Source organism: Simochromis diagramma, unplaced genomic scaffold (assembly GCF_900408965.1).
Source record: "Simochromis diagramma unplaced genomic scaffold, fSimDia1.1 OVJJ01000816.1, whole genome shotgun sequence".
Lineage (NCBI taxonomy): Eukaryota > Metazoa > Chordata > Actinopteri > Cichliformes > Cichlidae > Simochromis > Simochromis diagramma.
In genome coordinates this window covers 10,722,524-10,747,851 of record NW_024386908.1, presented here as the reverse complement: position 1 = coordinate 10,747,851, position 25,328 = coordinate 10,722,524, and the positions used below count along the sequence as shown (strand labels likewise).

General features: G+C 39.1%; 1 protein-coding gene across 2 annotated transcripts; it reads right to left on the bottom strand.

Moving 5' to 3' along the window:
• Nucleotides 1-4,026: 4,026 nt before the first annotated feature.
• On the bottom strand, nucleotides 4,027-24,325 carry tspan11 (tetraspanin 11). Of its 2 annotated transcripts, XM_040035411.1 has the most exons (9): nucleotides 24,193-24,325; nucleotides 21,206-21,313; nucleotides 18,528-18,719; nucleotides 16,007-16,081; nucleotides 13,772-13,876; nucleotides 13,207-13,365; nucleotides 11,855-11,941; nucleotides 10,780-10,901; nucleotides 4,027-8,587 (listed from the first exon to the last, which is right to left on the bottom strand). In XM_040035411.1, exons 2-8 carry the CDS (start codon nucleotides 21,290-21,292, stop codon nucleotides 10,824-10,826), a joined length of 783 nt encoding a protein of 260 aa, XP_039891345.1. In that variant the 5' UTR covers nucleotides 21,293-21,313; nucleotides 24,193-24,325; the 3' UTR covers nucleotides 4,027-8,587; nucleotides 10,780-10,823. The 2 variants fall into 2 exon arrangements, with proteins under 2 accessions (XP_039891345.1, XP_039891346.1); XM_040035412.1 differs by lacking the exon at nucleotides 10,780-10,901.
• Nucleotides 24,326-25,328: the final 1,003 nt, after the last annotated feature.

The following is a 25,328-nucleotide window of genomic DNA, read 5'->3' as shown; positions in this document are numbered from 1 at the left end:
TTATTAAATTTTGTTTTTCATTTTCAAACTCCAGACATCTTTCCCCTCCCTATCAACCAATTTGCCATCTGTCTTTATTGCAACCATTTAAATCCTCAAGGCCATACGCTATAATGGCAGAGCGCCTAATGTTTGTGTGTTTACTTCCTAAAGGGTGAGAGAGAGGCTGTTTACTGATTAAAAACTCTCCCTCTCTATTTCTTGCTGAGCTCACAGCACTCTCATGACCAAGTCAAGGTCACTCCCATGCTCTCCTCCGCGCCATCAATCTCAGAGGAAGAAGCAGAAACTTCCTCTCACGATATTTGGTTCCTGTGCGGCCCTTTTTTTGTGTATGATGAATACAATCTCCCTCCAAATATCACAACTTCTTCCTCTTCCATTCATCTTTAACGCACAAACAAACACAGGTTGACAGACAAATTTGTTTTTATGCAGCAGTCCTCTCCATCCAAGCTCTGCTATGTAGAACAACCCCACTTCTCTTTATTTTCAGTCACTAAAAATGTGGTATTATTGATATCGCGGAGCTCGAAAAATACGCACACAGAAAAGACTATTTTTCGAGTATTTTTGCAAAACAATCTCTGCCATTTATTCTACATTAATGCTGCTTTGAAGAACCTTTCAAAGCTGAGCATGTAGTTTTTGTTTCTGCTTGCTAATCACATCCATAGGGTGTACAGACAGACTACAGCCAGCCTGTAAAAAGTTTAAAGACTTCAGCCCTTGCTTTAAACAGAAACACCACTCAGCTCGTATAAATTACAGTGTATAGACACCATCAGTAAATGCCAGAGAGGCCATGTTAAAGTAAAGCACCCCTGACATACTTGAAGCATGAAATTCCATAGCCTTGTTGGCCTACTTTGCCACATGTAAGCAACACAACATCCATCACTTTCAAGCTTTTTTTTTTTTCTTTTTTGACTCAGCAGACACTTCTCTTTGACTTGTGCTGGGAAAAAAGTCAGTTAAGTACATTGTAATGTAAGCAAATTTGATCACACACACCACAAATCACAACAATCTATTCGGTTAAAAGAATGGGCTTTGCACAAACACGGCGATACACAAACCTAGATTATATAAGCAGGATAATTTAACTGTCAGTATTTATCAAAATGGTTGATGTTGGTCAGTACACAATAGGACATCCCCCTGACTTTGTGCCATCTCACAGGAAGTGTGAGTCAGAAACCGCAGCGTCCTGTTACAACTTCTAAACAAATTCCTGCTTTATCATCGTTTAAACAGATACCGCCACGGTACCTGTGCTCGAAGTTCAATCTGTCACAGCGTGGCTGCCTAACCTCGACGCCACCTCGACATCTGTTTGTTATCAATCACCGCCCTCATCAACCTGACGCTCATCATTATCAAAAGGAAGGCTTTTGAAATGCCGTCTTGAAACGCTTTCTGAAGTTTGTTTCTATCTAAGCTCATTCTCCCATGGACAAAGACCCTCCAACGTGCACAGTGAAACATACACATGAATACCTCCGAAACCACAGCTTTCTCAGCTATGGGTACTGAGAAGCAAGTGAGAAACACTTTGGGGCATGAGGCAGGCACTCATTGCCCCCATTTCAAATTACTGTGTATGAGGAATCAAACATACGACAGCAACTCGATGCATTTAGACATGCAGAAAGATTCAACTTCCTGTATACCGATGGAAAGCGAACCTTTAAACAATTTAGCCATCATTTCGTAACTTCTTGACCAATTCAGGCTCAGAGGAAGTCTGGAGCCTGTCTACACTCCTGTGGAAAAGAACGTTTTTACAAGACTTTCAGGAGTTCTGTGACCCCATGATTCATTTGCTTATAGAACTACCTTTAGCAGCAATAAATTCAAGTACTTGTTTTCTGTATGACTTTATCAGTCTCTCACATCATTGTGGTCCAGTATTCTGGACCCCAGTGTTGCTTCAGTTCATTGGGGTTTGCAAGGATTCGTTTATGTACTATTCTTTTAAGGTCCCGGCACAGCGATTCAGTTGGGTTGAGGTCTGGACTTTTACTGGGCCATTGCAATACCTTGATTATTTTCTTTTTCAGCCCTTCTCTTGTAGATTTGGTGCCGTGCTGCAGATCATTTATTCTTTGCATCATCCGATTTCAGCCAAGCTCTAAAGTACTTTGGTATACAGAGGAGTTCATAGTTCATAAATCCATGAATTTATACATTTAAAATTTGATTAGGAGCACCTGGTTGTTATTTAAACTCTTAATTTTTATGAGTCAAAGATTTATTTTTTCACATGACTGTAGCTGTCACTGGGCAAAAGGTCAGGGGTACACCCATTGACAGGTTGCCAGACAAAGACAGCAATTCATGCTCACACCCACACTTAATAGCAAATTCAGAACAAGCAAATAAGCCAATGCATATTTCTTTGAACTGTAGGAGGAAAACCACAACACCCAAGAGAGAAAGCCTGAACCCAAAACATTCTTACTTCTTCTGGAAACAGTTTATCTCCTTGTTGGTACTTTCTAAATGACAATCAAAGTATTTGTTGCTCAATTAGGACACATATTAGGTTTTGATCAATGTTGACGTGCCGTTCTTCAGTCTCCTAGGCTTTGACGTCCAGTGTTGACATTATCTAAACACGCCACGTCCTTTCCTATGCTTTGATCTCGTATGAAATCTGTCAAACACATTTATGGCCACAGCTAATGTGCTACAGACCAGACGCAAACTCGCTGAGAGGTGAGTCACAGTATAAAGGTCGGTGCAGATTTAGAAACAAAATCTGATGCAGAATTGGTTTTGATTGGGACTAAACAGGAACTGGTATGACTTATACTTTCATTTCCGTAGTTTATAACAGAAAATTTGAATGTAATTGCACTGTTCCATGTACTAATTTGTGAGTGGTTAAACACCGACAGTACTTGACGCATACTCTATTGCAAAGGTAAATTTTATATTCTTTCAATACGGTACTGTGCAAAGGCCCTCTGTGACGGAGTTACACTGTCCCGGGCCGCAGACAGCTGATCTGGGCGCATACACGCACCACCACCATTAGTTTCTACAATTACCGTGTCTGCGCGTCTTTTCGTCGACCGGGCAGATAAATAAAAAGGGGTGAGAGGTATATTTTGAGCGGCGCAGAGGGTGGCCAACATATTTTCCCGCTTACCTTTAATAAAGCCGGTAGCGTAGACTCGCTGTGATCGCCGATTATACGAGTGGTTATGCAAGCCGGGGTTCAAATAGTGGGTTCGCGCGCGCTTGAAAGGTCACGTGAACTGCATTATTTGAATTTCTTTATATTTTCCTAGGAATATGAGAAATCTGTGCAAACATTCATGGAAATACAGTTTATAACACTTGAAAGTCAATCTTTGGTGTGACCACCTTTATTCTTTACCACAGCCTGAACTCTCTCAGCAAGCTTTGTCATAAGTACTCGTAGGGAATAGTTGTCCAAGATTCTCAAGTGACATTCAAACTTTTTCCTTGGATGCTAAGTGTCTTTTGTTCTGTTCCATCTCAAGTTGATCCCACACTGCCTCATTAATGTTGAGATCCAAGGTCTGGAGGGGCCAATCCATGTTTTTCTATCCAGGCATGTTTTGACTGCAGTGACAGTGTATTTGCCAATCAGATGTTTTCCAGATAGTAGTGCATGGTAGATCAAAATCTGACCATACCTTTCTGCATTCATAATTCCATCAGTTTTGACAAGATCTCCAGCAACACTGGCTGAAATGCAGCCCCAAACAATGACAATGCATCCACCGTGTTTTACAGATGGCTGTAGATACTCACTGTTATAGTTTTGGCCTGACCTGACTTCCATAGATACTGACGATGATTTGAACCAAAAATTTAAAATTTGGATTAATTACTCCACAAGACACACACACACACTTTTTCAGGACATGACTTTCACATGCTGTTCCTGTACATAGATTTTTCAAGTTCCCTCAAATTTTTTAAGGACACACTGCACACCATGCTGAGATGTGTTAAGCTGTAAGATGATCGCTCTTTGGGACTTTGTTGTTACAGACAAGATATGGTCTGTGAATACTGCATTCTCCTTGTGTGCAGATAACTGAGGACTTTTGCACCCCTTGATTGAACTTTTTAGCAGTGTCTCTTACTGTGACCTGAGTCTTAATCATTTCAGGTTTTCTTTTTAGTCTTTAAAGACCAGGCCTTGCACAAAAGCACAATCAGAAAATGCTTACGGTCCTCAGGAAAAACAAATCTTTAACCAGACCTTTGGGGATGTTCCAGTGAACACAAAATGTGTTACAGAAGTTCTTTCTGTGTACATCTATTATGCTAAAAGGACCACAGCATTTAATTACCACAACTAAGTATTTCTGCACATATTGAACACAGGTGTATTTCTTGAGGCAAAAGTGGTCGCACCAGATTTTTTTTTTTTTAAATTTTCTTTTTTATGAGGGCTCAACAAATACCTTGCATCCTAAGAAATGTTAAATGTGTGCTGTCAGGCTAATTTGCAAGGGTGCACATGCTCTTCTGTGAGCAACACTGCCAGTATTTCAGTGTTACCTTGTACATACAAACACGCATTCATGGTCCACTGATAAATGAGACTGCAACATGTGTTCTTAGGTAACTTTAAGACGTCTTGCTGAAATATCATCCCTATGGCTACAATGTGATAGGTAGAGAGGATATAAACAGTGTGTATTTGTCCTTGTGATGCAAAGAGGCCTCAACACATGGGGAGTGGTGAATCTCCAGCTGCTCCCAATTCTCCCTCATGGGTGTTTTCTGGCCAAGGGTACAGACGGCATGCTAATGTGTATAGCCTCTTGGTTGTGTGCGTGCACGTGTGTTTCTGTCTTGTCAATGTCTCTACATTGTAGCATGTGTGACATTTGCAGGAAATGAGAGCCACCCTCCTATAGTTGATGAAGACAAAGGGACTGACACTTTCTATAGGCTCGCCGAAGCCAAAATGTTGGAGAACATCCAAACTCTTTTTAAAACTTTTTTCCTAAATGGGTGACAATGATAGATCGCCCTGAACTGGCGCAGCGTCTTGTAAGTAATCTGGAGCAGGGCAACGAAGAGAAAGGGGGAAGCTGGTGCCTCAAAGACAAAGAGCTTGAGCATATGGCAGCAATATAGCACAAACAATAAACGCACAAATATCCTATGTGCATGGCACAGTTCTTTAAGATATGGAGATTTTTCCTCAACAATAGTCTAAAACCACACAGACATGCACAAGTGCTGCGCCACAAATAAATGCGGTTTCAGCTGGGAACGCTACGAGATTTTTCCGATGTGGAATTGTGGAAGACCCCACACGTAACAAAAGCTTTCCCACTGCACTCGTACTTGAGCTCACACATTATATACAAAGTAAGATGTCCATCCAGCTCACATTATCTTGCAAGACTTTGACTCTTTATTTACTACAATGCACAGATTAAATACAAAGGGACAAGATTACAAAACCGCCCAAAACCATGGCTGTAAAACCATAATGAGAAGATTAATTGAAGAGTAAAGTGAATTTGATGTGTGTATAATCAGCAGGCACTGTTTGTGCTCATCTGTTACAGTAAGTAGCCGAGCAGTGTTTAGTTCTCACGGGTATCAGAGTTTGCAATTCAATCGGTGGTTAACGCACAAAAGAGACCTGCAGTTTACATCAAATGTGTTAGTTCCAACTTGGCAGATTTCTGAGGTCCTGTCAAAACAATCTTTTCAAAGACTAGAAGTGAGTCAGGTAGGAGTATCTACTGATGTGTGAGAAAGCCACTCTGAACATATGGCAAAACCGAAAGGGTTCAGTCGGGTCAACACTAAGTTGTGCAAGTTTGCATCTCTTCAAATGATAAATCTTTGTCTCCCTCTAGTGGATTTTCTTTTACTTTTACCTAAGCTTACGTTTTTCTTGGATATATGCATATGGTGTAATTCAAACATATGCTGCAAAAATGATAGATTTCTCTGGGATAAACGTATGATTCTGGTCTAGATAAATAACAAATTACTAATTAATCACATCAACTAACACAAAGCTGGAATCACAGCATCATAGGCATCTGTCCAAACAGAGTTAATATTACCCTTTCATGAATACAACACAGTTGTTTAAATGCAACATTTAAACATTTATTTTTGAGTTCTAGAGCCACATTTCAAAGAAAACAGTCAGTAGTTGAAGCACGTGCCAGTGTCATATCATCAACAACCAGTTACATATATAAGCATCCAAAATTTTAATCAGGAAAACAACACAAGTGGGGGGGAAAAAGTTTATGAACTATTGAAATCTTCAGGATTTGTCCTTTAATTTCTCATCTTCACTTTTAGACAAGGATAATCGAATTTACTTAAAGTGCTACAGTAAATACGTCTTCTCCTGACTTGTCCAAAAGTTACTTGGAGTCAGGTGTTTTAGTTAAGGACATGAGAAAAGAAGTTTTAGTTCCAGACACGCCATTCCTTTAATTTTTGACAACTTTCAACAAACCTTGGAGGGTAGAAAAAAGACATTATGATTCATACAGCAGAAAGAGCCTATAAAAGAATTTCTGAACACCAGCTGGATAATCCACAACAGACAGATGAAATGATAGTTGAATTTTTTGGGAGAGACGGCACGACAAAGAGAAAAAAGCCACACAGCAACAACACCAGAACTTATTTCCAGCTGTTATGCATCATAATGGAGGCAGCAGCCCATAACCTGAGCATAGGAAAAGTTGGGTAATACCAAAAGCGCATAACTAAATCACCCAAAAAAAATCTCAAAAAAATGAATGAAATTCAGGTTATGGGATGGTGAGGTCAGATTTATGGCCTTCATCTAATTGACATGCTGTCTCATGACCTGAAGACAGCTGTTAAGTCAAGCTGTTCCAGAAGTACCAACGATGGCCCAAGATTAAATTTCACCGTTGTTCAAATTGTCATGAACATGAATAAAACATGTGCCGGAGCTGTATAATATTATATTACAAAATACATTTTCTGGTGAACGGTTAGTCAATATGTTTAATATTCTATATACCTGAAGAGTAATATGTGGCAGAGCCGTTTAGAGAGCAATTACTGCTCCCTTTCTCATGCTGATCCAGTGTGCGTGTTGTGAGCAATCACAGAGGACCGAGGTTCAGAAGACAATGAGATTTGTGTGTTATTGTAATGAAGTTGAGTTCAGGCAAACACCTGCAAGCACTCAGTAAAAGGTCCACACAGCGTGAATAAAAAGTTCAGTCTGTCCTTGAGCCGTCATTCATACAGAGAATGTATGAAAAGCTGGGACTAGTTTTACATAACTGTTTGTCCATTATTAGTCTTGTCAAATTGTCTTGGCCTATAGCTATGACTGGAATAGCTGAAACCAGTTTAAGAATATTAATTGTGAAAGTCTAGCAATTCCAAAAGGGTTTCTCAAATCCTGCAAGGTCCCTTTACAGAAGGTGGAGTGCTGAGAATGGCGTCATATTTTGGTAGAAGATTTAAATAGCCTGAAAGAGAGACAGCCATTTTCCACTGTTTAGCAACTAAAACACCTATATTATGGTGGCTATATAACAAAGACAAGGAAAAAAAAAAAAAAATAGGGTAGCAAGGCATATAACAGGCAGCAAAAACAGGAAGAACCGTATTCAATTTGATTCACAGATCAAAGCAGCGGCTTTACAGTGATGGGGGGGATTGGCGTCTGAAGTGAGGAACGGCATATAAAAACCAAAAACAATCAGCAATACTAATTAATATATAATCAATATTATACTATTAATATCAGCAGTATTAAAAGCTTAAAGTTCACAAAAGATGAACAGTTACATTTACCATCCTCAAATCAAGTTACCTATGTTGACCACTAGATGGAGCTCTAAATTCAGAGATTTAGCAGCATTTACAGAAAATTATCACTTTCTTAAATGGAATAAAATAGTTTTTTCTTCTTTGTAGCCATACATATGAGCATTATTGATACTGCAAAGTTTATTTTGATTACCATCACTCAGCCAACGTGTTAGAATTAAAGACAAAGCTACAAATATAAACATGACTCCGTTCATTTGCTACGGTTTATCACAGTGTATTGACAGCTCACTTTCAAGACTTCAGGCACTGAATTTATACATAATTATTTACCAGTAGAATTATGTAAGAGGCACATTGTGTTTACAAAAGACAAAAACACACACATAACTTTCTTTCTTTTCACTCTGTGCTCTTACTCAGCCGATTCGACTTGGAATTATCGAAACACTCCTATAGAAATCTCCTAATTAAAAACAATTAAATTCACACCCTCATGAGTTGCATAGAATACCACACAACTTAAGTCTTTCCCTTTTTTAGTCATGTTCAAATTAAAGCATGCAAAAACATCCAGCCTAGACCAGGTAACAGAAACTCATGAGCCTGAGTTTCTATCGTGTGTGTCCAACGCTTAGGTCATCAGATCACAATGCAGGGATTTAAAGTTTGGTTAGGTGTCAGCAGGTCATGCTCCATCTGTTGAAGGTGGTGTGCAGGGGTCACGTTGTGCTCAGTAAGGGTCCATCTTGATCCTTCTGTACAAGCAGCAGGTGAACACCATTCCACATATCTGAAAACAGGAAGTGTTAGGTCACAGACTGCAGTTTAGTCGCCATGGAAAACTGCAGGAAGCTTGCATGCTACCGACTGTGGGGCAGAGAAGGTTTAAAGGTGAAGGAGTTAGAGACTGCTGGAAAGTATGAAGCTGGTTACTAGGTGGTGTCAGGAGTCAAGCAGCCAATATTTCACCAAAATGTGTGCGCACAGACTTCCATAAACAAACTATATAAAGCTGGGTGAGGTGAAAGAGCAGATTAATGCTCTTACATCTCAATATACTGTTTTTCCTCTTTGCAAAAGCTCTGGGGACCTTTTTATTTTACTCAGACACACAAAACATACAGATTACCCCCAAAATTGTTTTGTGTACTTATTTATTTACTCATTTATCGTCTCCCTGACTCTGCTTGGTTCAGCTGGTTGTGTTTTTATTGAGTTACAAACTAATGTGTTGTCAACAGGGAATTTGTAGACTGCCCCGTGCTGGAGAAACTATGCAATATCAGTCATAACATGGTTGAAGGGTGTTTCTCTCGTATCTTCTTAAGATTTTAAACTTTCATTTATCGGCTAATATAAATGTCAAAACCAATAAATGTCTATACCGACCAGTAATATTAGTCCCAAAATAAATTTAAATAATAATAATAATAAATAAAAGGCTTCCAAAAATATCACTATAATAAGGGAAAACAGACCACAACAATTGTGCTAGTATTTTAAATGAAGCTTTTTACATTTAGAAATTTGCTGTCATATCTGACATCAGTGTAAACACAGAGCTGTATGAAGAAAAGAGATGCACAGACATTGTCACTGGTGACTGCTACTGGCCTATCAGCAAACTAGACATTATATCGATTACGTGCATTACATCTTAAATATTCAAACATGGCATAATGAAGCATATCTGCATCTTTTATCAGCTGAACTGTTGTAAACATCCTTCTCAGCATAGAATTTCACCAGCAGCGAATTCCTAATAAGGAATGAGCATGTCTAAAATTACTACTACACAGCACCCAGCAAAAAGTCTAAAAACAAAGCAGAATAAGGGAAGCAGGAGCTGACCAAAGCCGCTGGGTCTACAAGCTTGATGGCCAAATAGGCAAGTGTCCAGATTCCATTTCTGTGCCTCTAAAAGCTTCCAGAGGAAGCCTGATCAAGGAAGTCAGAATTTAATATTGACTCATAATTTCTCCTCGAGCAAGGTTTTGTTTTCCTCTCTCGTCTCAACCATCAGTGACAGTTATGCACAAGGATAGAAGATGCAGTCATTTTGGCTGAGGGAACATAAGGTGAGAAGAAAAAAAAAAAAGGAAAAAAGCCACACTGTTTTTTTTAGTTTTCTTGAGGCCTAATTTCAGAAGATGCTAAAAAACAATGATGTAACAGTGTTAAAAAGTAAACTCATTAGAGTCAGAAACATGCCATCTCGTGGGATGGCAAAAACACATATCTGGGCACCCCCAAACAACTCCGAGTCCCAATTCAATGATGTTCATGAAAGCCCAGTCTATTTTAGATTGCAAGTAACTATAGCAACAACACTAATGCTTTTTTTTCCTGAGTGGTAATGTAATAGAAGGTGTCAGCATATTAAATAAATAGGTGTAATAAGTGCAGCAGCTACTCTGTAAATTTTTGTAATTTTTAAAAAGAGTCTATTAAAAGTAAGCATGTTAATAATTTCTGCGTTTAACTGTTGTAAATATTCGATTAAGTTTGTATTGTTGTATACCATATACTCCCCGACACCCATAGTGAAGCCTCATTAAGGTTTGGATTCAAGAGATCTACTGCAAAACACTGCTACATGCTGTAAATACACCTGTCCCTATGGTGTTTTCCCCACTTCTTGTCAGCGCAGGTGCTACATTGATGGAAGCGTTGCTGCACGAATTATAGATCATGACACTATGAACCAAAGCAAAGTGAAAAAGCAAGTGAGTCGTGCTATCCTCAGGATGCATTTGAATAAGCTGTCACATCCTCATCACCCACAGCAACACATCATCACAAAATGCATAGCAACAAACTGGAAAACGCAGCCAAATGCAAAGTCGCTGCATGCTTCACGACGAATTAAACATGTTAATCCAGTAAACATGCAGACAGCAGGTCTCGCATTTAACACAAAACAGGAAGCCACGCAACGACAAATAGGCAGTCAAATATGAAATATCTACAGTGCCCTCCAACCTTGCCTCTCGATTAGATTAAACCAGCAGCGCTCTAGAGCCAAATTACAATGCACCAAAGTCCTCTTCCTCTTCTTTATAGAGCAGATAGATAAAGCAGGCTGTCAAGAGTGCCCCGACCAACTATAGTGATAACAAACACACACAGAGTACAACACACCAAAGACAGATTAGTGCACACCGACATTAAGACAGACTGAACATTTAACAAAGAGGAGACATAAAGTTGGCCTACATTACGAAAAAAATGCTAATATGTGAGTGAGAAGTGACAAAATTACACCGTGTACGTCATGTATTCAATATATTCACAATATTTTCAGCACCTCATTTAAATGCTCAACAAAGTCCCTTCAGATCATTTGGTTCTTGTGAGAAAGTCTTTATATTATAGCCACTGCTAATGGAGACTCTGCTTAAATTCCTTTTACCAACAGCGGTGAGCATCACAGAGACTGCATGGTTGGTCATCTCATCTTTTGCTTTTTGCAGTCTTTATAATTATGGCAGTGAAATCCTGGCTTCATGTCTTTATTCTCAGTCCCCTGGTGCCCAATTAAAACTGAGCTGTATGTAAAGTGGTGGACTTGTCAGTCTTACAAACACCACTGGAAACAATAAGTGGAAATTTGTTTAGTTCTAGGTTGACCTCAAGTTAATTTAAACGTGGTTTGCAGCTACAGTAAGACAGTTTGGTTAGCTGGTAGAAAAGTGCAAAAAAATAAAAAGAGAAAAAAAAAATATCCTCGGGCTCTGCAATACTAAAAAGCCCATCTTAGACTAAATTGAATAGGTAGAAGGACCAAACTCATATAATGATGACAGAAAGAATCGGATGAGATGAAAAGACGTGTCCATTTAGAGGATCCTGACCTGCCAGGGTACATTCAGTAATAGGAGTTTTTTTTTCTTTTAATTCAACAAAGGGCAGCATTCCACTCACAAAAGCTAAAAGCAGTTTCTCATTTCTGATAACAACTGGGCTTATATAAAGCACTGTATGCTCAGGGAGAAGGCAGTAGAAATGCATCCTGCTTCTTCACCAACCATCTGAACTGGGTGTATATATTACTTACCTGCAGACAGGCCACTCCTATCCCCACTGCACCGATAACCAACAGGTGATCTGCAAGGAACTTTTCCAGCTTAGTGATGCAGCCACCCTACAGAGTTAAAGTTTACACTAGATTATTAGTTAGACAAGAAAGCTTTGTCTGCATTTCTGCATAGCTATAGTTTAAACTGCTTCAGCAAGCATCAAGACATCCTTCAGAAGTTGTGTGGTTTTACTGAATCTGGGATGTTCTTGATTATTTAAGTACATTTTCAGTCCCTCTTTACTCCCTCATCACCCGACAGGCGTATTTACAGGGCTCAAAACACTCACAGTAAGAAAAAATAAAAAAAAAAAAAGTGAAGTGAACATATATACAGTCATCATCCACAAACCATTTTATTTAAATTCTCAGGATATGTCTTATGTCTTTGCACATGATGCAGGTAGCACATTGTGAAGGATAAGAAGAAACTGAGTGATTTGACACGAGAAGGCGGAAGAGCCTCTCCTGTGCAGCGTGGATAAGCATTCAAAACCTCATCTTTTATTCATTTTTCTTAGAGCTCATTCTATCAGAAGAAAGTTTTAAACTCGTGTTTTTGCTGGCATGTTTTGTGAGTCACTCTGTTTAATTTCAGGGCTGCGCAGAGCTGCACTGCCTGGCACTGTTGCCTCAACGCAAGAAGGTTCCTGGTTCAAATCTCTTACTCAGCTCGGGCATTTCTGTGCATGTTTAGCCTGTGACTTTCCTCTGGGTGCCACAGCTTCCTCCCAAAAACAATTGGGAGGTTAGCAAAAATAATGCCCACAGATCTGACGGCATGAACTGAGGTTTATCTCTGCCTTTTGCCCTATGTCGACCTTGCAACCCAGCAGCAGTTGGGAAAGTAGATGGATGCTTTTCATTTCAGGAAATGAAATATCAGCCTCAGATATTTGAAAATGGTTTGGCTACAACAGACCAGAAGTGAATAAAATACCAGTTTAATTTCTTCAAATATGGCATGAACCAGAAAAAAAACAAAAAACAATGGACTGTGAAGATGAGCAATCACCCTGAACAACTGGATAACACTGATTTCCTTTGATTACTGCCTACACATAGTTATTAGTATACTCAGTGCTTCAATCTCTTTTTTCTGTCTTTAGGCTATCATCACTCATCTTTGATTGCAAAAGCACTCAGTTGATATTTATAACTCAAGTCAGGGATATAGCCAGGTTGCAACACATTTCACAAAACTGTACAAAAGATTATTGTAAGATATAGAACCTACAGGAGGAACTACAACACATTCTGTGTTGTAGCTGCCCAACAGACAGGCTGAATAAGCCTGCTGTCATTTTGCCAGAAGCATTTATTGCACTGACCTCCACTTTGTAGATGTTGGAGGGGTGGTCCCTCTTTCCACAGTGAGGTGTGATGGTCTTACAGCAGCTGTCAGGTACCGCCCTGCCTTCTGCTTGCCCTGACACAAGGTACTTGCTCACAGTCCAATCATGAGAATTGTTGCTGCCACAGCATTTGAACTGGAGAGGCAGAAAAAGGAAAGCTCAGACTTTAGTTCCACAGTGTGAGGCCATATCTCTCATTCTGATTAAAATATGGTTTCATGTATCATCTAGTGTAAACAAATTCCTAACATCAAGCCACTATATAAATATATTTTCACAGCAGTAATTTTCCTCTCAGGGACTACTTTCGCTCCGGCTGTTCCACTTGTCATCTTTGGAACAATGCTCTGTCTAAACCCAGACAGAATACACAGAGTGATGAGCCATTTCTTCTTCTACTCCACGTCAGCATAATTTTCAGCTTCATATATCAAATTAATTCATAACAAGTACAAGTATACTTAACCGCGCATGCTGAAGAGGGTGAAATACAATCTTACAGAAACTTGACACCAGAGGAGTTTGTAAATATATTTCATACATCCTGTTGTAGATTGTCAACCGCAAATGTGACTGCCTCCTTTCCTGGCTGAGCGTAGTTCTCTGTCATAGTGTGGTTGAGATGCTGCTTCAGCTCCTCACTCAGCTGGAAATGAGGAACAGAGAGAGGGACAGCAGGCATACACAGTGAGAAACAGTGTGTTTGAAACAGAGAAGGTGGGAAGGCTGGAGGGGTGTGTTGGAGGGGATCATTTTGGGGTAAAAACAAATGTTTTTGTGGTAACCCCCCCACGGGCTGCTTAATTTATGATTGCGCGTGCGATGTCTACAAAGAAGGGCATTGAAAAAAGTGATACGTAGGTGCAAATAGTGTGGAGGTGAGGGAGAGGATAAGGGGATGATAGATTGGTAGCATTGGGGAGTGCTGTGATGCAGAATACAGATAAACAAGACACTAAAAAAAAATTGACTAGGAATACAGCCTTTGATGTCTGGATACATTTTCTCACACTCACACAGGGTGCAGGAAACAATGCAAATCTTTATCTTTAAAGTGATTCTATCCCGTACTGAACCCTCTTCCATCACAATAAATCTGCCCAAAGATTACAAGATGCCCTATGCAGCCCTCACTGACTGAAGCTGACTGACAGCCAGATGTTTGGGCGATAACTAAATGCCAAGAATATCTAATGTGTTAGATACACTTCAGAGAGTCATGTCATCAGAGGAGGATCACTGAGGATGCTGCTTTAGAAAGCCTTTATTCCTGCTTGGTTCCACGCTCTTACTCGAATGTTCCCTTCTGAGTTTTACAATACTGATGTCACTGTATTTTCTTTTATGATAATTGTTTTTAATGAATAATTTATCAATTATTTATAACTTATTAGATTATTAGTCTCTTGATTCACAAAAAGCACAGCTGAATTCATTCTTAAATAATAGGCAGCCGTCATCTACAGTAATCTAACATCACCCTGTTGATCCTGTAACTGCAATATATAAATGAATTAAAGGATCATCACTGCAGCTGACGTCTGAGCTGATATAAGTGAAAAGACCTGACGGGAGAAGTTTGCCTTCAGGGCTTTCTTGCAGATATATGTTCTGACATGTGTTTATGTTGTAAAACAAACCATTTTGATCCTCTTTCACAAAATTTACCCAAGTAGTTTAACCAACTTAACCAGGTTTTGTTGCCTAAAGACTGAAAATTACTTCTTACTTCTTTCTTTCTTTGTTTGCTTGTTTTTTTAAGTCTTCTTTGACACTCTACTACATTTCCATGCTTTAGTTTTATTAAATGCTGCAAAGGGTCATTTTAGACCGCTAGTAGGTAGCCATCAAGCAATATAATGACTTTATAATGTATAATGCATTATTAAAGTTTTGTGGATGTAATCATCATGAAAGATTTTGTGAATATAAATGAAATAATGATAACAAATCATCAAATAATAATGACTACATAATAATATCCAATGCAGATGAGATGTACCCATGTGCAAATTCTGGCCATTTAACTCCATGTAGGTGTAGGAAGAGTCAGCAAATAAACAGATTTTGTGAATTACAGTTTAATTCACCATGATCTCTTGCCTATGAGCCTTTGTTTTTTGGCTTTTACTACTAATTTTTCCCCTATGTTACCTTTCCCAGTCACAAGTTGTCACCACAACAGCCTGACTGGTAATCTGTAATTTTTGCTTCAGCACAGGTCAATCTAATACTAGCAGCAGCCTAACTGCACACTAACAAAATGCAGCTTAGTCAAAGGTGAGCCTGAAAGATGTTTCAAATGCCAAGCAAGTGCTCAAAAAAGAAAAAAGAAAGATATGTTCTGTTTATTTTTAGCCTCTGCCCCGTTTCCTCACTGACATCTTGACATCTGAATGTTCAAACTTTTCTTGCAGAACTTTATCTGCTTTGCAAAACGCCTGCTCTTTGATATATACCAAGAAGGGGGAAAAAAAATCATAATATGTATAACTCAAACCCAAAACACGATTATGATTAACATCCAGTAAATCACAAACGATCCCTATATCTAGTAGTCTCTCTGCTATCCCATCTGTAGTGTATTAATATGAGAAACGCCCCAGCACACTAGTTTGATGATGATCATCTGGATAGAAGTTTTTTTTAACCCCATTTTCCCACGTGCCTGCAGGCATGGATTAGCTGCTGCAGTTATTTCAACAAGGATAAACTGCAGCTTGGGTCATCACTGCACAACGTCACTCAGCTAAACCAATAAAAAGTGACCACTTACCCTCTGGTAGTATACATAAGCTAGTACTCCGGCCACAAGTTCGATCAAGAAGATAAACAGGAGGCAGATGAAATACTGTGGATGAGAGACAGGACAGAAAGAGAGAGCAAAAAAGAATTTCAGTAAATATGACTGAACACTCATTAGCTCAGTAGTCGCCTGAAGTATCTGGTTGCTAACTCAAGTTGCTCACGCTTGTGATGGCTCAATATAAACTTTCATCAACTGTCACCGCACTGCATCTGTCACTTCAAACGCAGATGGCAGTCCTGCATGAAATGAGACAACCAGAAAGCAATTTGACAGGCTGCAGAAACCCATTTCTCCTGGGCATCTTTACAGAGCTCCCCACGTTACTAGAATAAAGTTTCACTATTTATCATAACTGATGTCTGAAATTATCTTAGAAAAAACAAAACAGTATTAGCACAGTATTCGAGCGTCATCCTCAAATATTATTATTTGATGTTGCCGTTTGCTTAGTATTTGAGCGCTACTCTCAAATACTGTGTTTAGTTTTCCTCTGCAAGAATGAAAAAGAATCAGACATGAGATGGGTGCTGAGGCAAAAAATAAAAATGAGAATAACAGAGGCTTTAACTGTAAGCGTCATTCTTAATGGCAAGCACTGTTGTATGTACTGTTATGCAAACAGTGTGACGAACTGATTGCCCACACAGAGAGTACTTTGATAGCAAAATGAGCAGATCAAAACTCCAGCTTTCCCACACTTAAATAACCCAACTTTTTTATTGTTCATCAGATGGTTTGTACACCCATCAAAACATGGCTCATTCCACATAATTCAAGTCCATATACAAACAGACACACAAACACGCACCTAACAGGGACCAGCTGTCACAGAGCGGGGAAAACAACAGCGTAACTCAGAACCATTATGGAGACACAGATGCTATTGCACAACCTGCTAGATGCACCAAACAAAGTGATTGAAAACTATTGGTAACAAACAGCTGTAAGGAAGAAATATTTAACACACGCACAAACAGATGTTCTTTTTTGTTTTGCAGCTATCGCAGTAATGATGCTGAGCAGAAACCCAGCCTGCTCTGCGTCTCTCTTGGTTACAAGATTGCGAAAAAAGCACTTCAGTCTCTGTGTGCCTGCTACCCACACAAAATGCCAACTTCACACTTCTCTATGCACACAACACTTACTGTACATGCTAGCATCACTCATTATTCTTCCCAAACAAATCTATAAATAGCACAAAAAAAAAAAAAACAGTTGAACCAAACTGCACCGCAGATTCCGTTTCCTCTGCGCATCTACCTCTTCACTCCTGCAAGGCCCTTTCTCTCTCCATCCATCACCAGTAGATAGACAAACCTATAAATAGCCCTGCGGCAGAGAACGTTCACCTCCCGCCTCCTTCTCTCCCACTGGGTCCTGTCTCTGTAAAATAATGAGGACAGCGAGGGCCCCGTCAGAGTCATTCGTCAACATCTAGCGATAGACCTTAGACCAGGCTTAGCATGGATGAGCGCCATCGCATGTTGCCACATTTGTGTACATGTGGGCGAGCATCTAGCTTCTCACAGTGGACAATCTAGAACCACGGACCAGTAGACTATCAGGGCTGTTATTACATAACTTATTATTTATCTTCTGCAGTGTTTCCCTATTCAGTTACATTCTATTTATGCCAGCGTGGGACTGCTGTGCTCAACGAGGAGGCAAGCACACCCATGCTTTCTTAAGTGAATTATTCTATTCTCGTTCACCAGACATAGTCCGAATCACTTGTCTTGGACTGTAAGAGTGTTTTCCATCTCTGCAACCTTGGCGTAATGACATATAAAGCCAGTGTGACCACAACACAAGAGACTGTTAAGCTGCTGAATAATGACCAGGGATGCCAAAAAAAAAAAAAAAAAAGGCCCAAACTGCCTACAAGAAAGGAAAACGTGATGGGAAATGCAAGGGCTAGCTGGCTAAGTGGAAGTGACCTTTCAACATAAAAAAGTGGATTCTCCACTAGCAAATATCGACTCGCCGTCTTGGATGGATGGCAAATTAAGACAAAAATGCTCAAACTCTACATTAATAAGTATTATTAAACAGATTTTTTAGGTTTTCCAGATGCAATGTTCTTTGGTAAAATCACAGCAAAATTACTGTCCATGTACACTTTCACGCCCTGCATTGACCATCTGCACTTTGACCTCCTATATTACAGCAAAAATACCCTTGAAAAAAAAAATATGAAAAAAAATATATGATTAACTCTCTCATGCTCATTCTAAAAAAAAAAATAAAAAAAAAAAACTACACTCCTCTAAACCTTTAAATGACAAACTGGTAACTGTTCCAAAAGCATGAGTGTTTGCCATCAAAATATATTTTTTGTAAGTTCTGAGTTATGATCTACGTGCGGGTTAATTTTAAACACAGACTCTACATTGAATCCTAAGTGTAAGCCTAACCCACACCTTTACAGCTACAAACAAATGCCTGGACCTAAGCGGAAACCCCCATCCATCACTCTCTCGTCTCTCACCGTGGACAGACAGCTTCTCTGCTCCCGGATGACTGCACAACAGCCCAAAAAGCCTGTAACTACCACCAGGCTGCCAGCTAAGATGAGGGTGTATGCTGACACAGCAAAAGTGCTGGAGGCCAGTAGGCTCAAGTAGTCGCTCTTTGCCACCAGTGTCCAGACGCCCACACCCAGAACAGCAGCTCCGCCCATCTGGAGAAGAATTAAGAGAAGCAGAGAAAAAGTAGCAGGATTAAAAAGACATCTGAATAAAAACATAAATAAAAATGTTTAGTGCAGCACGAAGTGTCATACTACAGAGACAAAAAACGCACGAGATATGAAATGTAACTGAATTTAACTAAGTGTACCATGTCAGTTTATTATTAAAGAATAGCAAAACACAAGTACTGTAACATTCAAGCGAAACATTTTTCAGGGCAGGAAGTGATCAATTTAAAGTGAACTCAAAGCTTTTAGATGAGTCACTTAGAAAAAGAAAAGGAAATGGAACAGAGGAAGAGGGCATAAAGGAGGCAAGAAAAAAAAGAGGAAACAGAATGAGAAACAGAGAAAAGTGACCATGCGTAACAACTAACAGGAGTGGTGAGACGTCTGCAATCAAGCCAGGGCATAATGACCACTTACTTAGAAACAATACAGAGTAAGTGATCCAGGGTGGCTTCCTGATCTCTTTTTCTCATCTTGCAAGTTTCAAAGGAGGGCAAATAGGAAATGCCTGAGAGAGTCTTTCTTCATCCTCCCATCCCTTTCCTTTAGAAGGAAGGACCTCTTACTCACAACACCACATATCCAACCGAGGACCAACCAGTGGGAAATCACCCTTCTCTAACACTGTAAAGACATTTCTTCTAACAACTAAGTTCCACTGAATTACATTTTTTTAAGTTGGCTATCACTTTTTCTGAAAGTAGTTCCCAATACTGTTCTCCTATCTCTGTACTATCACTGCTCAAAATAAAATTACCGCCTTAGTATCTGCCAAGTAGTGAAGCTGCACTTTACATCCATGTCTATCCAGACTTAACCTTAAACATCTTACGTAACTTGAAATGTTGCCAGAAATGTTTTACCACAAAAATCTAATCAGTTCATTCTTGAGTCCAAGTGGAAATCTGTGCAAGGTTTGAAGAAAGCAGAAAGCTGAAAACACAATCACACCATCCTCAGCTGTAACTGACAAGGAGGAGGAGGCAGAGTAAAATGGCATCAGGGTGTGGTTCACGCGATCATGTGAGGGGATCACAGAGTAGCTATTTGCCGATATATCAGTACCGACGTTTGTAGCCGTCAATAGATGATAATTAAAACAAGAAAAGCAGAGACAGGAGGAACAACCTTCACCCATGTTGAGTATGGATGCTACATAGTTTCACCATCAGAGTGTACTTGTCCACCAGACAGCGTAAATTAATAATCTAAGATTATGTCAATAAATCAAGATTATTTTTAAACTGCATTGGTATATTATCTTAGTAAGGACTCATAAATAACTGTACCTAACATGTGTGAGGGAAACCTGTTCATGTTTACCATTTTTGAAAGAAAAAAAAAAAAATATCGGCTGATATATAAAAGATTTAAAAATCTCCAAATATCGTTATCGGTCCTAAATATCCTACATCAGAAAGGCTTGACACACTGCATTAGTAATATATTCATATATAATAAATAACATATAAAAAAATCAATTGAAAAAGTCTCTGGCAAGTCAAATTTGGAGGGGAAGGAGAAACACTACGATATACTGCCAAATCTATATTTCATTCTACCCTCAATTAACCAAACAATCATGCTTTAACTGGGCATTAATCACATCAGCTGGATTATTTTCTGAGCACATGTCAAACATTACTTTATTCAATTTTGCTTTAACTAATGATATCTGTGTTTTTGATGACTGCCAATAACAGCACCGTGAAAAACAGGGACAAATGAGAAATCCCTAGATGATGCACTCTCTTTTAAAAGTAATGTGCTAAGAAAGTGAAAAACAGAAATGGCCAATGCCAGTTCATCCTCACAGAGTATGCACTGCTCCCCCGCCTATGATTAATTTGTGTAGGGGGTGGACAAAAATGCCCTCTTAGAAAAAAAGTGTTGCGAGATGGAGGACAGCCTTCAGAGGAAAATGATACTATTTTTCCTCAAGAGACTGGTTGTTAGGTGGCGACAGGGAATTTAATAGAGGCCTAAAGCTAAAGCTTGATCCCTTTTCTCTTTCTAACCTCTCCCACTTACGGATCTGTCTCTCGCTCCACAAAATCTTCTTTTTTGACTCTGTAAGCCCAAAGACTCTGCACTGATGCTGTAAGAGAGCGGAGCTTTAGCAGCATAAAGTGCGGTGCCAGAGAGCAGGTTTGATACACTGTGTGGCCAGAATACACTGACAAGCCCTAAATAATCTATGACTCACTTTGAACTCAGTCCATAGCTTAGCCTAGGAAGACTGAAAACTTTCCTTAATCCTCTTCCTATTTCTATGTGGCTCTGTATGAGCAATGTCTCTAAAAAAAAAAAAAAAGCAGTTTTAAAGGAACACAGACAGTTTTACAGAGTTGCTACTGATGTTGTCAGTGACGATCCAATTCACCAGGACATTAAATGTAAAGCTCAGTTATTGTGGTGAGGTCTCTGTGAGTACATATTACTTGAAATGAGGATTACTAGCCACTTACCCAGAAGAGAAAGTTGAAAACAAAGAGCAGGTACTTGAGGCACACGGTCACCCAGTCGTTCTGGTCATCTTTATAACCCACCGACATCTTTTTGTCTTCAGTTGAATTCTATAAGTGCAGATTTGTTTGTTGGAAACATTACATTTTCCTGCAAAGTACTGCTAAAAATGTATCACAATAAAAAAAAAAATCTTACTATAGTTTTCTTTAGATGTGTTTTTAGCATTTACATTCCTTTCTTTACCCAAAAATAGCTAAACAAGTATTGTTCACACATTTACACTTATCCAGCTGCACATAACTCCCATGCCCCAGACTTCTCACTGCACGAAATATTACTAGTTGTTTAGTGATGCAGCATCCAAGGCCCCAATATGACATGCTTTTGTTATATCACAAACCACATCTTTGAATTATCACTAGGACATGTCCCTATGAATCATTAATTGAGCTTCTAGTCTTGGCCCTGTAAATAAAAGGCCGTGGGTGTGGAAAGCACTTAGACCTATACAATTGATCTAAATAGCATCCTTCAGCGGACAGAGCATAAAAGAAAATGTTGCAGCTTTTCTGTCTGCCGGCTCAGGAATAATACACATAATACTGTAGGTGTAGATCTGAGAGGAAAAGTGATGAATAAATCATTTGTTGGGGATGAAAATGAATAAGGTAAACACGCAAGCTAGTAAGCTTGCTAAAGGGTCAGCTTGTCTACAAAGGAAGAAGGAAAACGAAAGGAAAAATTGTCTCTCCATGCATGAAATTTTCCACTTCATTCAGGCTTTGAGATATTCCATCTACCTTCACTCATAAACAATAAATGGGAATGGGGTTTCATCTGAAATATCTACAGCATTTTCTACAATACTTCAGTTATCTCTTGATAATTTACCTTAATTGCCTTGTTTTTAGATTTTATCTGACATGTTGTGGAGCAACAATGCTCCAACAATGCTCTCTCTCTAAAGCATTTGTGACTAATATATGAAGAACAGAAAAAGTAAACATAAAACTGATGAAAAAAGCATAGGTGTGTCTATAAATAGCAGTGAATCAAGTTTTATTTTGAAGTTTCAATAAGCAGTTACCTTGCAGATTTTGTTTTTTAATAATTCATTTAAATGTATTAATAAATTATTCTATAGACTATTTGCTTCTCAGCAGCATAACAAGAAAATTATATACGGCTGAGTTGCTGAGTCAATAACTATTATTGATCAACATAATGTATATGCTTCTGAAATGGGTCCATTGTATAGAAGGTGAGAGAAGGTTCCAGATCTGATAAGTAAACCCAGTGCAGAAGTGTTAACATTACTATTCTTTCTTTTTATTTAATTGTTTTTTCGGCCAGTAGGGGGCGACTGTGGCTGTATAAAGACAAGGTTCGTGGAAAATAAACCACTCTTTCAATGGCAATGGAGAAAACTGTATAAATATAAATTTTTAAAAAGGGAATATAAAAAAAAAAAAAAGAAAAAAAACAGGTTTCCATCAAATAAATCTTTTATGATAATTTACCCAGTCCCTGGTGTTCATCTGTACTAAGTATAGTCTGCAAGATCTCTGTTTACTGGGTGCGAAGCGTCCACATTTATATACCCTGGAGGAGGCTGTAAACTTTCTGTAAGTCCAGGAATCTCACTACTGACTGATGACAGTGATAGTGAGGTAAGTCATTGAGGTTATCCTTAACTTTTCCTTAAGGTTTGTCATCTTTTTTTCAGGAGACAAAGCTTCAAGTGAGAACAAAGAGCTGTAGGTGAGGGAGTAGAGAGCAGTGGTGGGAGAGTCGGATGAAGAAGAGGAGGAGTAAGAGGCAGATGATGTGGAGATGGCAGAGAGAGCGAGCAGGGTGTATAAAACCCAAAGAGCAGACAAGGAGACAGGGTCGGGAACAGCACAGATGAGTGCCTTTGAACCACCATGTAGTCCAGCTTCTTCAGTCCGGCCCAGTGTGGTTCAGCCACAACCAGTATCTGTGGTCAGTGAGCTTCTTATTAATTTGATTGAGTAACTGATTTTATTTCCTATTTTATTTCACAGTAAGGAGGTCCTGGGTTTGAATCCATTGGCCGGCTGGGGCCAAACTGTGTCTAATGTTTACATGTTCTTCCCATGCAATTATGCATTCTCTCCCAATACTTTGCATTCCTCCCAGAGTCCAAAGTCATGCATGTTCTATATGTGTAAGCCCTGCCATAGATTTGCAACTAGCCCTAGGTTCAGCCTGCCAATTGCAATGGAAAATGACAGAAATTGAACAGAGTAGAGCAGAGGAAAATCAAGCCAAATAGGTGCTAGTGGAAAAGAGAATCTTGTGCAGTTCCACTTTTTACTGTAATGCAATCTGTAGTGGGGCACAGAACACTACAAAAAAAAACCCAAAAACAAAACAAACAAAAACACCCTGAGGTTTACTTTTAACATAGTATTCCCCATGCCCCCCTTATCCTCTTGGTTCCCCTTATGAACCCAAATTTCAAAATATCCTTTAACCTCCCCTGTAAATACAGCCAAGTTTCCTTTCCGTGTTCGTGCCTACTGCAAACTATTAAATGACAAATAAAATTTAAATGAAATTAAACTATTTGCCTGATTTTAGAGCGCCTAAGCTGGCCGTTAACTCTTTCCTAACAAGGCCTTCCTGCTTTTAACAGTCTGTCCAGATGAATTAGGAGGAAACGAACACGGGTCCCCCTTAAAAAGGAAAAGAAAAAAGCCCGGTCTCGGACATTTTAGACTTTAACCTGCGCTGTTGTGCTCCAGCATCACAAGCTACGAATCAATACACAGACACTTAAGTCCTTTTCTGTGTAAGTCAAACTTAACTTTCCCCCCCTCTTCTTCAAGATAGCTGTCCTGAAAATCCTGAAAAAATAAATGTCCCACCTGCGTTGCCGATGGCAGGACAAAGTTTAAACACATTATCTCACAGTTGGACAGACAAACAGGCGTTTTCATCTTATATCTAACCACATACTCACCAGACCGACGTTTAAGGCTGGAAAAAGGACCTTGTTTATCTCCGTCTACTCAGAGTCTACGGCACCACTGCAGTGGGCGTTTTGTCCGGTCCAGTCAAGCTTGTTGCTTTCAGGGTGTCCGACAGTCTGTGCGGATGGTGCTTTTGCTTGCAGCTCGTATTTTCGAGTTTCAAGAAAATTCATTACATTGATTTGTAACAAATTGTAAGAAAATGAACTCCATATATGTGCAGGTAGACACTAAAACTACAAAATGAATCAATACAAATAGCCTGCATGTTTCAAATACAACAATTATTACTTACAGTGTAGGTTACAGTGAGTTCCAACAATGACCTCTCTACTCACACGCAAAATAAAACAAAGTACATCATTTACTTTGTTGGTACAGATATTGCTGCCGAGTAAAAGTATGATTGTGTAAAAATATTAAACAGTCTGGATAGTAACAGAAATCTGCATAATAGGCATAGCAACGGGTAGTCAAGGAAGGCTGCAGTAGTTAACCGTGTCACATAGTAGGGAGTGACAGAGAAGGAACTGACTCAATACCACTAGGTAGTCTGAATACCACAGTGCCATTAACAGCATAACCTTGGTTACAATGTAACCACAACCCCTCTGAAGAATTTTCCAATAGTGTGTGCATGAATAACCAAAGACAGAGTCAAAAAAGCATAATTTACGGTGAGCATAACCTTGGCACATTGGCTTGTTTGCATGCAGGTTCTATTCATTTCTATTACTACAGTTGGATAAATCTGATTAATAATTCTAGTCATGCCACTTAACACATTTCAATTTGCTCTTCATAATGTGAAGTTGACTATGAAATGATTGAACAGACCAACTCTGTGACCTCAAAGAGAAAAATGGAAATTTGGTATTTCAGGAATGAGCCTGTCAGCATTAATTTGATTGTCTAGACTTTGTTTTTGTTTTTTACAATTCAGCAATAATGTAATCACCAAAGAATACAAAAAAAGCAGGGAAAAATAAAGAGATAAAACTGTAAAAAAAAATGTAAACACCATGGTAATTCTGGTACCCACTTATATCAATGTTAACAACATAAAAACTACCTTACTCCTATGTCACTTCTGTTGCTTTACATCCCTGTCCAACCAGTGTGTTCA